This window comes from Neocloeon triangulifer, unplaced genomic scaffold, assembly GCF_031216515.1.
Source record: "Neocloeon triangulifer isolate White Clay Creek 2 clone unplaced genomic scaffold, ASM3121651v1 ptg000013l, whole genome shotgun sequence".
Classification (NCBI taxonomy): Eukaryota; Metazoa; Arthropoda; class Insecta; order Ephemeroptera; family Baetidae; genus Neocloeon; species Neocloeon triangulifer.
In genome coordinates this window covers 7,761,708-7,779,327 of record NW_026775555.1, presented here as the reverse complement: position 1 = coordinate 7,779,327, position 17,620 = coordinate 7,761,708, and the positions used below count along the sequence as shown (strand labels likewise).

At 36.3% G+C, this 17,620-nt stretch overlaps 3 protein-coding genes across 5 annotated transcripts in view; 1 reads left to right on the top strand and 2 right to left on the bottom strand.

The window, feature by feature from the left end:
• The window catches only part of LOC132198557 (diacylglycerol kinase eta-like), a 39,463-nt gene extending 27,539 nt beyond the window's left edge, over positions 1-11,924 (bottom strand). For 2 of the 3 annotated variants that reach the window (XM_059622634.1, XM_059622635.1), the window contains exons 1-2: positions 11,721-11,924; positions 5,707-5,817 (exon numbers count right to left, since the gene is read on the bottom strand). In XM_059622634.1, coding sequence (XP_059478617.1) covers positions 5,707-5,817; positions 11,721-11,855 — 246 coding nt within the window. In that variant the 5' untranslated portion in view covers positions 11,856-11,924. Of the gene's footprint in view, positions 1-1,644; positions 1,717-5,706; positions 5,818-11,720 lie in introns of those variants that run through there. The other variant, XM_059622636.1, reaches the window with a different exon arrangement.
• A 1,136-nt stretch (positions 11,925-13,060) lies between these two features.
• On the top strand, positions 13,061-14,685 carry LOC132198559 (large ribosomal subunit protein mL44). The gene is made up of 6 exons (XM_059622638.1): positions 13,061-13,232; positions 13,444-13,570; positions 13,632-13,892; positions 13,943-14,027; positions 14,087-14,378; positions 14,434-14,685. Exons 1-6 carry the CDS (start codon positions 13,175-13,177, stop codon positions 14,631-14,633), a joined length of 1,023 nt encoding a protein of 340 aa, XP_059478621.1. The 5' UTR covers positions 13,061-13,174; the 3' UTR covers positions 14,634-14,685.
• LOC132198558 (ATP-dependent RNA helicase DDX55) lies at positions 14,653-17,291 on the bottom strand. Its single transcript, XM_059622637.1, has 12 exons — positions 17,026-17,291; positions 16,851-16,958; positions 16,671-16,796; positions 16,459-16,608; positions 16,186-16,404; positions 15,952-16,124; positions 15,801-15,892; positions 15,544-15,749; positions 15,319-15,487; positions 15,143-15,269; positions 14,805-15,069; positions 14,653-14,747 (listed from the first exon to the last, which is right to left on the bottom strand). Exons 1-12 carry the CDS (start codon positions 17,122-17,124, stop codon positions 14,703-14,705), a joined length of 1,779 nt encoding a protein of 592 aa, XP_059478620.1. The 5' UTR covers positions 17,125-17,291; the 3' UTR covers positions 14,653-14,702.
• Between the last annotated feature and the right edge of the window lie 329 nt (positions 17,292-17,620).

Here is a 17,620-nt window from a genome sequence, read left to right as displayed (position 1 = left end):
CCAATTCCAAGGAGGGCAACAAATTTGCAGGATTACGCCGCGCGTTTAGTGTTTGCCGGCGTGATGGGCGCAAAACCGAACCCACACTGCGGCTGCACATTCAATGGACGCTTTTGTGTCAATCTTAATTGGCTTCGGTGCGTCCGCAGGGAACAAAAGGCCCGTGGATTTGCCGCCGGCTTTTGTTTTGCCTTATTTGCATAGTGATTGCCTGCGTCGCAAGCGCAAAGTTTTGTTTCGGACAGCTCTTTTTCTTTCTCGGGTCAACGACTTCAAATTGGGTTTGAACAGCACTAAAATCGACTATGCAGTTGGCAAGCCTTCAAAAATTGAAATGATCGATTGAAAATCCTGACAGATCATTGTGTGGAAAAAATGTTTATGTGATAATTTATTGATTTGTATTATAAAATATAATTGTTTAGCTAAATTGTATTTATAATAAGCTCATTTTGTTGTGATTATACTTTGATCTCACTATGTTTTTCACAATCCTGTTTTTTCTATATTTTAAAAAAAAACAGAGCACTTGAGCTGAATTCTGACATTTGATACAATGCAATACGATTAATTTGTTGCTATAGCAACCTTTGGCTTTTTTATTATAAAAAAAGAGAGAAAAAGGCTGTTTTCCCATTGAACAAGTAACTCGCAAGTGCTCAATTTATATCAAATACCCAACAATCCAAAAATAACTTATTTAAATTTAACTTAATCACTTAACAATGCATTTAAAACGAAAGTTTATAATAATTAATTGAGTGGTTGCAGTGATAATTGTAAATTAATTGCAGCAAAAACGTTCTGGATCCTCCTTCTCTGCCAAAAAAGGGTCGAACACGTTATTTCCGAATCGAATAAATGTCACACAATTTGCACCTGTCCAAAATCCGGAAAGATCTAAACCTTTCTCGAAAATGCAAAAAAAAAAAATCAAGACAGTTTTTGCATCCCTTTGATGATATAATATCATGTATTCCGGGGAAAGAGCCAGCCAGCTCTGGAAATATGGTCTTTTTGGAAATATGGTTGGCGTGCAACAATAACAAGTGTGTCAAACGACGCGGAACACACTTTTCGTGCGCAGCTTTTACGTGCTGGTGCTGGAAAATATTCAAATTTATCAGTTGGCAGATATCCACAAGTGGAATCAATAGTGGCTGTCTGAGCCCGCGCTATTAAATCACCGCCACCATCAGACGACCAAACTCTTCAAGGCGGGAAATTCTCTACCAATGATAATTTATTTATTAAAATTGTAATAATCCATGACACATTTCATCTCAACAAAATTACAATCTTTTTTAACAAAAAACTTTCAGCAAAAATCTAATTGTTAAATTGATTATAAATGCGAGTCCTTTTGAACTAAAGTAACTTAAATTTATACTCAATTTGGGAATTTAAAAAATTAAGTGAAATATTATTGATTGTATGAAAATTTAATAGAAAATTTTGCAGCCCTGTGTGTTTTGAGCCTTGAAAATTTGAGCTCCCGCCGGGGGGAGAGCGAGGCGCGAGCAGCCCAACAGGTAGAAATACTTCAAAATTTGCAAAATTCAGACTAGGTGGGCGGCAAAACGAGCTCTCGGAGGCGAAACGCGAGCCCGTCGGTTCAAAAGAGGCGCAAACAAAGCGTTTTACCTTTTTGCAGGAACTGTTTGTGAGGAGGAGCGAGGCGGCGGTGCAGAGCGCTGTGCCGCACTTGTAGTACTACGCGGCGGGTCGCCGGAGCAGCTTGAGCTGGGGGTTGGAAATGCTGCTTCTCCTACCCCCGTATGACGTCACGCCCGAGTGACGTACCGTATCAATAATTCAATAACGCTCCTCGGCAAGCCCTTTTGCTCATTTACCAGGCGAACGAATTTCCGCAACACTACCTCCCTTAAAGAGATACCTGCTCCTCCGAGAATTATTATTTCTAACGCGCCCTTTGACCTTTCGCTCGTGTACGTTCGGCCGACAACTAACTCGATTTGTCCACAAACCGGCTGCAAACTAGCTCGCTTGATTCAATTTCGCACGCACGCGACGCGCCTAATTTGCCCTCTCGTCTCTGATCAAGCTCAAAAAGACACGCTCTACCTTTTGACTTTCTTTGTCACACCTGCGGCTTAAATAGACCCTAAATTTGCATGCAAAATTAGCATCCTTTGTGCAATTACGGCGCTAATAAACAAAAAATTGTAATACCTGGACCCTCTGCGTAATTTACTGCCCTTTGATAATTATTATTTATTATTTCTTCAAATTAATGCTCAGCAGCTACGTTTTTAAATATTTTTGGTCAATAATAGTTTTAAAATAAAATTATTTCTTCTCTTTATTCAGAAATTTTAAGCTTAAAGAACAACGTTGAAATCAACCGAAAACTGACTTTAATGACTGGAGCGAAGAAGAAATCCATTATTGTGGGGGGGGGGGAGGGGGGGAATAAAAAACATTTAAAAAAATCAAACTAAATAGTTTTTTTTTTAACAAAAAGAGATAGTATTATGGAAAATGGTATTAAACTAAGTAACTAAATTTACAAATAAAATAGGTTTTTACGCAATTATGTGTTATTAATTTTCATTCATTTATATCAATTTTTTGGGAATTTTTTATTTTTCCCGGTAAAATGAGTTAATTTCAATACATAAAAAGCTTTTGAAAGATCTAACCGATTAGAGGGGAGGTGAATTTTTCTTTTTGCAAAAGAAAAAGCCATAATGCTATCTTGCTTACAAAAATTTAAAAGTCAAAATGAATTAAAAAAAAAAATAACAGTTATCAGTTTGGTTACAAACAATATAAAGAAATGAAAAAAGCTGCAGGTGTTCATTTAATCACCCCTGGTGCAATGCTGGTGAGGGGAGTCTGAAATTATGGTGGCGCTCGAGAAAGATCGCTCTTTTTTATCATTTTTTTCCTGACAGACTGCGAGCAAAAGGAAAATTAGCGCCGTCCAGAAATAAAACTGGGAGGCGAAAATCCTCGGTGGCTGCTGCACCCGGAAAATTTCCAAATTGAAACATCAGAAGAGCTCGCAGGAAAGGCCGACGTGTGAAAATGCTGGGGAGGGTTGGGGGGACGTGTTGCTCATCTGCAGCAATATCCATCTGCGCGGCGTGGGAAAGAAAAGAGCCGACTCAGCTGCGGCTGAAACTTCTCATTTATTTTGCACGCGGCAAAATATTCAGCACCTCGCTTGCAAAATGTTTGCACTCACGCGAGTGCGGCAAATGAAAACAGAGCGAAAATGCGCACCTCGGCGTGAGCGAGAGACGAAATTTCATACCCAGGGAAAAGCAAATAGCGCCTGCGATAATGCTCCATTTTCAGTTAGTATGAAGTGGGCATGATAATTCCATATTCACAAGAAATCACTCTATCAATTAATTTTAGTAACACTTTGTTAGTTAGTTTAATTTGTTTCAATGTAACAAACTCCTTTCTTATTATTTTATTTTCTTTGGTGATTTAAAATCAGATTTTTTTAGGACCAGACTTTTTTGTATTTTAAAATTAAATTTCAGAAATTAAAATTAACAGGAAAAACTGATAGTTTTTATCGTTAGTAATGTAAACAAAAATGTTGATAAATTTACATACAAATAGTTATAATATCATTGTTTGCGTAACATTTTTGGAAAATAGATATTGTTCTATTATAAAAATTTATAAATTTTTAATTTGCAAAAATAAATTGATGGTAAAGTTATATATTAATTCTATTTTTATTTCTAACAATGTCTATAAAATAAACAATTTGAATTCATAAATAAATTAAAAAGGTCTTAAAACTTTTTTCAGAAAATTTAACTCATAGATTTGCACTCAAATCAAACGTTTTTTTTAATTGCGGAAAATTTGCAAATTTTGACAAGATTAATGACTTTTAAGAGATTTTAAAAGGCTTATAAAATTAATTACATCAATATCCATTAAAATCTTTCACTTCTCATTTCTCTACAAAACTTAATCATTTTCAATCCGTTAGGAAGAAGCAATTAATAAATTGTTTGCTTTTATAAAACGAAGGTTTCATATTCCCTTAAAGCCGGTGTGCTATATTAAGAAGCAACTAATAAAGTGAGAGAATGCAAATAGCAAGTTAAAAAGTTCATCATCTCCTGCTCAACCCGTGAGCCGAGCTAAAATAATCCCTCTTTGGACTGCTCTTCAAAAGAAATAAATTAACCCTCGACCTCGGGTCCAGTTTCTCTCTGAAGAGCAAAAATTTGTTTAGGCTTCTTCTTTTTGTGCACCCGAGTTGACACCCCTTTGTCCCGCTAATCCCTCTCGAGGCGACGAGGCCTGAGAAATGAGAAGCAGCTCTAATTATTTTCCACCCGCCTCTCTCGCAAGACCACTCTTCTCTGCTTTCTGGCCGCAAAAGACTGCTGCATTTTCTTTCTTTCACCCAACGGCCGGGTACACACATTTCGTGTTTGCATGCAAATGAGGCCCCGCCGGCGGAATAACGAATATTCTGGATCACACACACACACACACGCGCACGGAGATGTCATCTTTTCCGGCGCAAAATGGAGCGCGTCGTGTTTTGCCTTCTTTCTTTGTCAGTGTAAAATCGAACAGGTTTTGCGGCGGCGCCCGAGGCTCTTTTATTGTCTCTCAAGAGACCCTTCCTTCCTTCCTTGCCTGCTTTTGCAGTAGTTTCGTGTCTCCTCCAAAACAACACTCTCTCTCTCGGCTGCTTGGCTGCCTGCCCAGCACCTCCCGGCCGTTCCTTTTTGGTAGGCAAGCTCTCCATTTGGAGAGGCCCCGGCGAAAAGAGCTATGCAACCGGCGCGACGTACTTGACACGCGGCTTGCATAAAACAACTCGCAACTTCAGTACCCAAAATTTCATCGTTTTGTTATCTTCAGGTCGACCGAACCAAATAGAACCTTTTCCAAATTGTAATGATTTTTTAACGTTACTAATAAAAATTGAAACAAATTGAAATATTCACTTTCTATTTTGATTTCATTTTGATATCAAGATGAATCATTTTAAAAACCGGGGCAATAAACAATCATTATAATTTCCATGAGTTAATGGATATAAATGATATCGCAGCTAAAAACTAAAATTATCATTCTAAAAATGTTTCAAATAACAGATAATATTAAATCGCATAAGCTTTATAAAAATGATGGGAGCTCAAATTAATTGCTATATTAATTACTTTGAAACAAGTTGTAACAGTAAAATTAATAAACGAATACTACTTAGATAATTTCAATAGTTGCAATTTAATATTATTGACAAGCACAGAGCAAACTTATAAAATACATTTCATAGAAATTAATCTTTTTAATTTTGATCAGTGAAATATAAATTTGTTTTAAATTAGCCAATATGAGTATTTCTCATAATCTCGAATACCCAAATACTTAATATTATTTTTTTTTCATATTGAAAATAAATAATGTGATTTTAATAATTGAACAAATAGACAAAAAAAAATAATAATGAGATAAGGACACGTATGCAATTGAAACTTTAAACTTTGTAGTAATTTGAAGGCAATTTCACTAATTTCAAAACTAATCAAGATATTTTCCAAAATGAAGATGACTTTATGAATTTTTAGAGACTTCACAATACCAAACATATCTTGATAATTTTTTCCATACTTTAAAGGACTTTTATAATTATTATTATTCAAAAAACCTCCCCGGACATTATTGTACACAAAAAAGTAAACTTCTACTCACCTTGGCTTGTTTTGCGTAGTAGAGCTTTCGGCCACGTAGCCGAAAATACCGGCGACGCCACCGCTGGAAACTGCAGGTCTGCTTCAGGAGGTAGCCCTCGAGGGTGCACGCCTGGAACATCAAAGTTTCACGCATGATTTACTGCGAGTTGAAATTGTAGATGCGGCTCTTCGCTTGAAACGAGCACAAAGTCAAGTTGCTGCTCCATTTCGCGCTCCATTTGCCCTTTATTAGCAAGCCTGCGGCGCGGCTATATCGATGAGAATTCGCGAAATTCGCTCGCATTTAACTCGCGTTCCGCGAATATAACATTAGGCGCAAGCTTCCCTCGAATGCTTCAAAGTTTCATTGTCGGTTCATTTAGTGTTTTCAATAAAAATCTATTTCGAGCTCTATTTTAACGTCAACATAATAAATAAATAACTCGATCTTTTAGCTCAATATCTCGCAAATTAAATTGGTGCTTTTTGCATTTACGTCAAGGTATTATTAGTCAAACGGTGCAACCCAATTGATTGCACTATTAATTAATTTATTAAATTTAAAAAGTATTTAAATGACCAATTATAATATTTCTTATGTCATGTATGAATTCTAAATTATTTTTAATGTATATAAATATCCCAAAAACTATCTTAAAATGTTTCATTAATGAAATAAACCACATTTAAAACATTTAAATAATTAATTGCTAAAATGAATGATAAATATTATATTAAAACAGCTAATTTCCAAGAAACAATTTGTCAAATTTTTAACCAAAATCGTGTTTCAATTATGGATATAATGCTAAATATTTAAATAAATTTTTCGCTTCAACCTATAAAGATGAATATTGACGGATTCAATTTTTGTATTACTAGATAAAATTTCAGCTTGGGGTAGAAAATATTTTAAAGGAACCACTAAAACTACCCTTTTCCTGGATTCTGGTTGTTTCCAATAAACAGCACGTGGGTGTTTTGAAAAATAACGATAGTGGCGTGAAATGTCTCCCTAAAAATAAAACCTCTCCTCGCGCATCGATTAGGCATAAAGTGACGAAACGGACGTATTACTCATTTTCCGTGATAAACAAAAAATCTCTGGAAAAAATCTGACGCATATTCGCTGACTAAAAACAGGAAATTTTGGTTAACAAAAGCTGACGCACCCACGCACCAAAAATAATCCTCCAACAGGCCGGTTGTATCTCAATAAATAATATTTATTTGCAAAGCTGAAATAGAATTGTTTTAGCTTTGATGAATGACGTCAAAGAGCGTTTCGCTCTCCCGCTCTGAAGGATGAAATTGTCAAACATAAATTTGTATAATGAAAAAAAGTTAAAGCGTTTCCCAAACACTCGCTCTCCTAAACTCATAAGAAAGCAATTTAAAAAGTCCCGTCAGTGAGAAACAATAATCTGATGACAATAAAAGCGAGAGTGACATTATGGGTCGCCAGAATTCATCTGACGATTTATTCTTTTTTTAAATTGACTGCAGTTTTTAAAATAATAAATTGAAATTTGAAACACCTTGTAAAAGGTTACATAAAAACAACTTTTAATGAATTTCACTTCGACTGTCAAAATTTAGGTTATGTGGAAAAACAGTTAAACTGCGCAAAAGACCCAAAGAAAATAATTTTTTTACTTCAGATTTTTAATGACTTTTAATTTTATTTTAATTAAACTACCTGTTTGTACCTAAAAAAACAATTTTTAATTTTTTTTTTCAACTATTCAGAACAAATCAGAAAATAAAATGTCACAAAAATAAAAGAGCTGCGAGAAATTATTTTTTAACAATTTTCTTTAAAGCCAAAATCTTCGTAAAAAAAGTCAAAGTTCTTTCATTGGAAATTCTATGTAATACGAAATTTTTAAATCGCCTAAATCTTTGATAGATTTGGCAGAAAACAATGATTAAACGATATTCTTAATTTTGTAAAAATTATCAAAAAGACCTTGAGAATTACAATCCAACAAAATGAGATCAGCCTTCTCTTGATGAAAATGAATGAGAGTTGGCGAGCGCAGATATTCCATTATTTCTGGCCGTCACCCGCTCGCACCCCATCCATAACTCGCACTTTCGTCACATGGCCGGCAGAGAGACATATTAGGCGAGGAATGCTGTGGCGACTCTAATTAAGGCCCGGGTCCAATTTATTGGGCGTAATCCACAAGACGTCCGTCCGTTCGTTCACCCTTAATCGGGGGAGAGGGTGCGCCGCGAGCCGTGCGTCATCCCTGCAGAAATAATGGGCCAGGTGAGAGCAGCGCAGCATCCGACAGCAAGATCCACCGCAAAGATGATTTAATTTCTGGGAAAGGCAATAAATTTTCCCATTAAGCCTTCCAGGTAGATGCCCTCGGGGTTTTCTATTTTGTTCTGCTCATTTTTTTTAGCTTCCCTCGTCCCCCGAGGAAATTTCTTTTCCGCGAACTGCACCAAATAAATTTCCATTTTGCGTCGTCATTTCAAAGGCCCCTCGTAAATTAACACCCTTTATCTTCATCACACGCAATAATTCTCGCCCGCGCCCTCTAACGTGTACTTTCCTTGTGCGGCCACACCCGTGCTCTGTGTATCCTCGGAAATCATCTGCCGCTCTTCGGCCATACATTAACGATTGGACACTATTTTTAGGTCACAACTTTGCGAGCACAGACGTGTTTTATCGGTCTTGTTAATCCGTCGCCGCGACACCGTTACCTTTTGGGGGTGTTGCCTGCACTCACCACCAAACTCAAAAGAAATTGCAAAACTACCTGCAGCCGAAAAAATTAAATTAACTTTTTTTTTTAATTTTTCTCCTCTTAATTATATTTTTACGAAGTATGAGTGATGAAAAACGATATTCTTACAATGAGAAAAAAAATGTTTATTGGAACATTGGAGGTGCAGTATCTCCTTTCGAGCAGGGTTGCTCGCATAATCCGCTCCTGGGCATTCAAAGAACAACAGTGCAGATAAAATTTCAAGCTAGATTTGACAAAATTGAAAAAATAAATCTGATATAAAACTTGGCGCTCTTGTATCAAATTAATCAATTTGAGATCAGTTTCCATTTTGATTAAATCAGCTTCTGTTTCCCTTGCAACCTGATCGAATTTTACATTTTTTCTCAGAAAAAAATTATTGCGCATCTCAAGCATTGGTTTTTTTTATACACAGACACATGAACATAAATTTAATATGCCAACAATTATTGCTTTTTATTATATAATTATAAATAAATAGCTTCCTATGCGAATTTTTTTAAAACCCTGACATTTTTTTCACGAGTAAAATTGCTAAAAAATGCATTCAACATCACAAGAAAATTATCAAAATTTAACTTTTTGATGAGGATGCAACTTTCATCTGCGAACCGAGAAGATAATTATTAATTATCTCTCCAGAAAAATTGTCTTTAACAATATTCTAAAGAACCACAATAAGGTGCACTTTGGCCTTTGCGAAGGAGATTTTTGCCCAAGCAAAAGTTCGCCTTCTACTTTAAAAGGAAAAATGGAAGAGACTATATCGGCGGGAAGATTGATGCGTTTTTAATACAGCGCAGACCTTTACGGAGACCTTTACGGGCGCTCGGGTCGCGAATAAATTTGAGAAAGGTAAGCCCGTACGTGGAGCAGACAAAGCCACGCGAGGGCTAATATTCGGGCCTATTGATCGGCCGGCGCGTGCATCGGCGGCTCATGAGGTGATGCAAGTGAGGATTAGCGCGAGCTGATTTCAGGACCGCGCAAAAGGCGGCACACTTTCGGGGATGACCTTATTACGAGATAGAGCGAGAGCAAGTCGTGACGTCATACCGACCTCATCAAAATATTTATATATGGGGCCGCGCGCCGCGCACAAATTCGCAACCAACTTCACTTCATGCATCTTTGCGCACGTGTGACAAAAACGATTACCGGCGCCTCGCTTTACTCGAGTTCTGCAAGGAAATTTGGCCCCTGCAATCAAGAGACGCAATTTAAATTGAGTCTTGAAACTATGCTCAAGATCAACTATAAAGATTTGTTATTTAAAAAGAAAAAAATATCTAAATTACCTATTTCCTCTCATTTCATTATTTCGTCCTTTTTTAAATATCAAACATTTTTTTTTAAATTTTAGTCAAATTTAAGGTAAAATTTTTAAGCATTTTAATTAATTTTTTTAGATATATCATCGAGATGAATAAATCTTCAAATATATTAAACCAGGTCAATAATACGCCAAAAAAGTTATGTATGTCATAAAGGAAATGTATGAGGACACTGTAAGAGGTTATAAAGAACTGACAGAATATTCTTTCAATAAAAATTAAATTCTATTATTTTAGGCACCTTCAATACATTTTAATGTACAAAATTTCAAAATAACTACAGTGGCTTCATTAATTTTTCAACGTTGACCAAATCTTAAATTCGTGACTGATTAACGGGCGCCACAACTAAATGTTGCTCCCCTAAATCAAAATTTACACTGCAACTATTGAAATCTTTGATAAAATTTTCATCGAAAAAAAAAATTTGTTTGCACAATAGGTATTTTGGAACGTCTCATTTCTAGCCGCTTAGATAAAGAGACAAGTTCCACATTTAGAAGGCGGAAAAAAGGGCAAGCCGCGCGCGGGCTGTTTAGTTTATCACCGCCGATCTTGTTCAAGGCTCTGGTCCATTAACCCCGCGCTAATGCATATCTGCCCTAAAAACGATTCCCTCTTCCTTTGCCGCACGGATCTGCCTCTTGAGCAAAAAGAATAAGAGAAGATCATCCACCAAGCCGAGAGGGCTATTTTACTTTTAAGTAGCGTCAATTTTAGCATGAATTTGGAATTGGAAGCTTCCAAGGATAAAAGATAGAATAACAATTTGTAAAACAAAGTTTTACATATAAACGTGTTGTCTAGACAACTTTTTGTTAACTTTTAATTTAAAATTCAAATATTAAAAATGTATTCAAGTTTTATTTTATGATTTAATTTGACAGTGTATAAATTGAATGGGGAACAAATGAATAAAACTGAAAAAAAACTGAATTATATATTTTTGAGCTCAAGATCGGTCAGCCTAAATATAATAATTTCGCCAATAAAAATAAATTTAAAAAGAAATTGAAAAGGGATTTAAAAAATTTCAAAAGTGTACTATTATACCCTTGGAGTAATGATTTAACAAAGTTTGCAATTTTATAATTATACGATTTATTATTATTGTCTTTATTAAACACAAATGTTTAAGACGTCATGTATTGCTGGTTGAAATCAATGATAATAAGCATAATAAGTAAATTTAAGTCTTATAACATTTAAGTTTTATCTTTATCTAATGTAGCATATTTAGTTAGAGATTTTACTCTATTAGAACAATTAAGGAGGTGATCTAAAATTTCCCATTATTAACTGGTGATATAATTTTAAAACTCCATTATTAACATTAAAACATTATTTGTCAAACCAAATCATACTTTTGCGGTTATTTTTACTAAGTACTTGTTTTCTTGTTAATAATTTGAACAATGTGCAAATTCTTCTATATTATTGCTATCTAGAAGCATACTTAAATTATACTAATTTTACACTTACTGTCTCAATGGTGGATATATTATAATCCTTATTTAAGGTTTATGATCTATATCATTTTTCTTTTTAAGTAAAAATGGATGGTAAAATTATTCAAATTTGTGGTGTGATCGCTTGTGAATATTCTGGTTGTTGGCCAAATAATATTATGCGCACACACAAATTTGCGTGCGGCCGCAACAACCCGAGGAGTGACCCCAAACTGTCAATCAAAACATCAACACAACAACCACCCCGCTGCTGGCAGTGGGGGTGACAACAAACAAAGCCCCCGGGGGTGGAGGCGCGCCGACGAGGGAAAGGCCTCCGCCCGTCGCGTGCACGGTTAATTCGCACCCCCTGCCCTTTCCCGGCGCCCAAATGGGCACACACACGGAGTGCCGCAGTGAGAAAAGAAAGAAAAAGGTATCTGGCGGCGGGGTGTGCCACGCCCACCTGAGAGGGTCACTCACCGCAGCACCCTTGGAGGCCTCTTTGGTGGACAGCTGGCGGCGGAAGGCGGGGGCAGGTTCGGTCTCGCTGCCCGACGAGTCCTCGCAGTCCTCCTCAGGGGCGGCCAGGGTGCAGCAGGCCTCCGGGGCACTCATGCCCGTGCCGACCTGCCTGCCTCCCAGCTGTACACTCACCCTGCGCAGCCGCACCACTCCTCGTACTCCCCTTCCAGCGGAGCAGATAGGCCGGCGCAAAAAGGCAGCGTGTGTGTGTGTGTGTGTGCGGTGATATGCAACCGGTGTGACACCAACCCGCAAAAAGACTGCCTGCGCCTACTTGACCCCAATCATAAGGAGCTAATCGCGAGGCTCGTTATACGTGATTTTACTTTTGATTGTCAATCATGCACGAGACCTGAATGAGGCTATTTATTCTTTTATTCCAGTGGAAAATAAAGGTCAAGAGTGATAATTTATTAAACCTAGCTTTTTTGTTCTTTTGAAGTACAAAACGAGCGCAAAACTCAAAGGAGCTCTATTTTAAATAAGTGTATGAAGAACTTCAAATAAGAGAACGAATGTTATTCTTGCAGTCTCAATAATAAAAATAATCAAAAATATAAATAAATTATAATAAAATTAATTATTATTATTTGCAATAAAGTGAGTAAACCCTCTGACTTTCCAATGAAAATATTTAAAGCGTTAAAATATAATTATGCTGTTTTTTTTCCATTCTTTCAATATTATAATTTTCTAAAAAAAAATCTCCAAAACTTTCCAAACCCAGGGGTCAAGGGTCAAATCATTTTTTAATAAATACATCTTAAGACAAATTGGTTGCATTATTCTGTTAAACAGTTTTATAAAAAAAAATCGTATAAAAGGTAAGTTTTTTAATTTAATTCCAAATTATGAAATTAATGGTGATTTTTTTAAATTTGACTTTTCCTCAATGGATTTTTGCGAGTTGCTGATACTGCTTTTGAAATTAAGTTTATTTGTGCACCACAACTCAATCTCTGATTAAGGCTGAGATATATCCGGGTACATCATGCAAATATTAAAAAAATTAAATCTTAAAAGTATCAAAAAAATTTGAAAAAACTATACTCACTTAAATTTTCTGAAAAAGGCAGCTATTCAAAAACATCTAGCCCTCATCCTTAGTTTTGTAATACCTAGATTAAAAAATAATAATAATTTTTCCTTCTCTTTAGCACTCATATTAAAATAAACATTTTTTTCTTGTTACAAATAAATTATTTTCCATTACTTCACTCTCTCATATAAATCCGTGTGCGCTTCACCAACAGAGGTCATGCCGCCAATCGACTTAAAAAAATCGACATCTCGACGCGACTCCGCCCACTATCACCCCGCCCACCCCAAATTTTGCACAACAAAAACTCGTGCAATCGCAAAGTAGATTTGAAAGATCACTTTTACGAAATTAACCAGCGTGGACCGAGATAATGAGTTTTGCTTTAAGGTGCATTCTTAAGGAGGCGCGATATGTGCAGATTTTCTCAGGTAAATTTTCTAATTTTTTTTAGATATATGCGCATAATATTATTAATACAATGTACATACTCTTCTTGTATGGCGTTTGTATCACACATACATAATTATTATTTGCCGACTCAAAACTCAAACCCAAAATTTTACTTTTCTTATGAAACAACATTTAATAAAGTTTGTGGATTAATTTGCTTATTATATTAATTCTTAATTATGTTCGTAGTTCAGCAACAGCGATACTTAAAAAGATGGTTGGCACCGACCCTGAAAGCGATGTACAAAAGGAAGGAGAGGCACGAATATTTGTATGGACCTATTCCAATCCCCAAAAGATCTGCCTTTTTAGAATGGTAAGTTGGAAACAAGTTAGAAAAAAAGATATAATTTCAACTTACCGTTTGCTATTTTTAGGAATTTCGGCTCTGAAGTTTTCGCATTTGGAAAAAGGCTGGGAGAGCAATTTGACGACAACCTCCTTCGTCAGGCATTTACTCAAGCGGATTATCTGCACAAAATTTCTGAGGAGCAGAAAAACCTGGGGCTGGAGAATCCTGATTCAGTGTTGGTTAGCAGCAACGAAGAATTGGCTCGAGAAGGGCGAGAGCTCATTAGTCAATACGTCTTTGGCTTTCTGAGACATACCCTGAAAAAATTGCCTGAAGAGGGAGTGAGGTTGGAAGATTATTTAATTTTTATATGTGATTTACATGAATTAATTTCAGGAGTATTCACGACAAGTTGTTGGGAGACGAAATGTTGGCGCACATTTCTAAAAACCTAGGAACTAAAGATATAATCCTCACTGCAGTAATTATTTTAAATCTGTTAACTATTATTACAGATAAAAATAAACTTCCTTTTTGTAGGAACATGAGCCTAGTGAAGGCACCTACTCAAAAGTGTTTTGTGCAATCGTGGCCGCTCTCTCTCGGAGCTCCACTGCAGACAGGACTGGTGGATTTATCAGAGACTTTGTTTTGGCTCAACTCGCGGAAAACAGCTTAGCAGAATTTTACATCCCCGAGAAGCCATGGGCAACCTTAGAAGCTCTGTGTCCTGGCGTGGAGGCGAGACTTGCCAATGCAGAAGGACACGGGACAATAATGGCTGCATATCGAGTCGCAGTTTTTAATAAGGACAAGCTGTTTTTGGGCGAAGGTAAGAATTGAATGTTAAAGTACAAAATGCTTCATTACATATTCTTGTTAACCAGGATTTGGAGAGACAGTTAAGGTGGCCAAAAATTTGGCTTCAGTTGATGCTCTTAACAAAATGTTTGAAATTCATGACGCTCGAAGCCCGCTGCCGCTTGGACCAAATGAATGTCCCAAAATTGAGGAGATTGGTTTGAAAATGAACAATCCAAACCCTGCCATCAATGAGTTGACCCCAAATATTGTTAGATTGGGTTAGAATTATTGATAGTAAGCTGTAGATTAAATAAAATTGATGTTTATTATAATACAAATAATTTCATTTTTCTCAGTTGCTTCCCATAAATTGGTTATCAAAGTCTTCCGAAGTAATCTAATAAGCAAATAAAATTTAGGGATTCATTTCGAATAAAACAAGAAATATAACAACCTTTTTCTTCTTAAACTTCTTGATCAAAGCTATGTCCTTTGCAAGCTCCTCCATGTCATCCTGGCTAACTTTGACCTTCTTCCTCTTTTTTTGCTCCCTCAATTCCCGTTTGCGTTTAGACTTGATGTCGTCCTTGGTTGCCCTTAGCTCCTTAGATTTTGCCCAAGACACCGTTTGGACTTTCCTCTTCTTTTTTCCAGGCCATTGCCCAGTTTCTTGGTACTCCTCAAATTTCCTTTTTCTTGACGCTTCTTTTTCAGAATTTCTATAAAAGAGCAAAATATATCAGATTTTTTTAGTTTTGTAGCAATTTTAATCTTTTAATATCAAAATTTTACCTGTACGAAATCGTGTTTGTGTTGACGGGGTCCTCTTCAAAATCTTGAACGGTTTTACCTTTCAGCTCTGGCATCTTAGGCATTTTGAGGAGACCAAATCCTGTTGCAAGTTCTCCGAAGTTCAAATCTAATAATCAATTTAAAATATGATAAAGTAAGAAAAAAGTGCAAAGAACCTTTTAAACGTAGAATTAAGTGGCACTCATGCTTTCCATATGATTTTATGTATGAAACAAATGCACGATTGGCTTTGTCAAAAATTGCTCTGTCAGACTTTTGCAAGCCTCTAATCTTTTCCAAATATTCAGGAACATCCTCTTCAGCATCAACAGACTCTAACAACACCTGAATTCAAGTAATTAAATGTCTGCTGTTATTGATAAGCTTGAAATTAACTATACCTTTTGATTGATTTTCAAAAACTCAACATAATTCTCTTCAGTTGGTAGTAGCAGCAAGATAGCCGAGCCCTTCCTGCCAATTCGAGCTGTCCGTCCACAGCGATGAACAAAGGCAGCTGCTGAAGAAGGTGGGTCATACTGGATAACCCAGTCCACCAAGGGAATGTCAACTCCCCTAGCCATTACATCAGTGCAAACCAAAATTCCTAAATAAACTAAATGTATGAAAAATTTAAACATAAATATTTATAATAAACCAGAATCAGCGCTGCGAAAAGTGTCAAAGACCTTATGTCTTTTTTCTTTCATTTTGCCGTGAATGCTGAAAATCTTTGTGTCACTCAAGCATCTGAAATTTGTAAGCCAATTATCAATTGCAATTATGAAATTAAAAATAAATGAACTCACTTAGAAAGGAGGTAGCCAAAGTATTCGACACATGCGCATGTAGCAAAGAAAATCATAAATTTCCCAGAAGCTTCAGAGGAGTTAATTTTCACAAACTCAATCAATTGAGAAAATTTATTTTGAGGTTCACAAATCATGTAGTAGTTGGCAAGTGAGGCTGGAGTTTTGCTTTGCTGAAAATGAAATTTAGCAGATTGAAAATATATCATCACTAAGCATAGTGTGTATGGGTACCTCATCATTTCCTTCTGCGTTTTTAAATTTTTTCTCAGACACTGCCACAGCAACTGGATTCCTCAATCCTGCCCTGACCAAAGCTTGCACCTCTTTAGTCTGCGTAGCAGAAAATAGTCCTGTCCTCCTTTGTCGAGGTAATCGAACCAAAATTGAATTCAACGCCACCTCAAAACCCATGTCGAGCAAGCGATCTGCTTCGTCCAAGACTAACAGTTCCTATACACATGAAAAAAATTGAGAAGTGAGAAAAACTAAAAATGAATTAATTACCAAGCTTTTGACTCCTTGCAGCAACCCAGAGTTGAGTTGACGATCCATCAAATCCAAAAGTCGGCCAGGCGTGGCAATCACAATGTGTGCCCCTTTTTTTGATATTGCTTGGACATCTTTTGTAACAGGACAGCCACCCACCAGCAATATCTGTATTTATACAATACTTGCGTTTAATGCACAAATTAAATTTTATTTAATAATCTCCTTACGCTTGTGAACTGGGGAAGGTGTTTCAAAAATCCTTGCAGAACTTCAAATGTCTGGGTTGCCAATTCTCTAGTCGGTGAAATAATTATTGCCCCACACTCTTGTTTTTTCAGAGGTACCGTCCTTTTCTGTACATGCAATTTAAACTAATTATAATTTTTATTTGCTTCTTCAAATCATACCAAGAGCATCTCCAACATGGGAATCACAAAAGCCAGTGTTTTTCCACTGCCTGTGACAGCTTCTGCGGCGACGTCTTTATTTTTCAAGAGAAGCGGGATGGTAGCAGCCTGCAGGAAAAGAAATTCCAGACCTCTATAGCAATTAAAATCTTGAGTTTAATCAACATTATCAAACCTGAACAGGAGTCATCTTTTCGAAGCCCAATTCAGAAAGGTGTTTAACAATCGGGGGACTTAGCTTGTAGTCCAGTTTTTCCCACGCCTCGGTCAACATTGCTGTTTTCGGATTAAGGATGGTAATTGCAAAATTTCATTCGCAGAGCTGAAGTCGTGGTCCTATTCAAAAATTAAGAACAAAATTTGGGTGCAAAATGTTCCTCAAAAATCAAAAAGCTCAAAAAACAGTCATGCTGGATTTTGTTTACCAACCTAGCAGGCAAGGTGAACGCTGATTGGCTCAAAGCAAAACTCATTCACCAATGGCGACGCGAGTTGCAAAAAATCAACTTGAGAAAAGTTGAGAAACTTCTTGCTTGAGAAAAGCTCAATTAAATACATACAAGGATACATAATAATAATATTCATTATTCATAATTGTGAAGTTTAAATATAAGATGATGAATTTCATATGAGAAGACAGAAGACGCTTAAAACCAGCCGATTGAAACAATAAAATGAATAAAAGCAAATTTACGCTCGAGAATTCATGCTCAGAAAACAAAGAAGTGCATCAGTTTTTATATTAAAATTAATGATGATCAATAATAAAA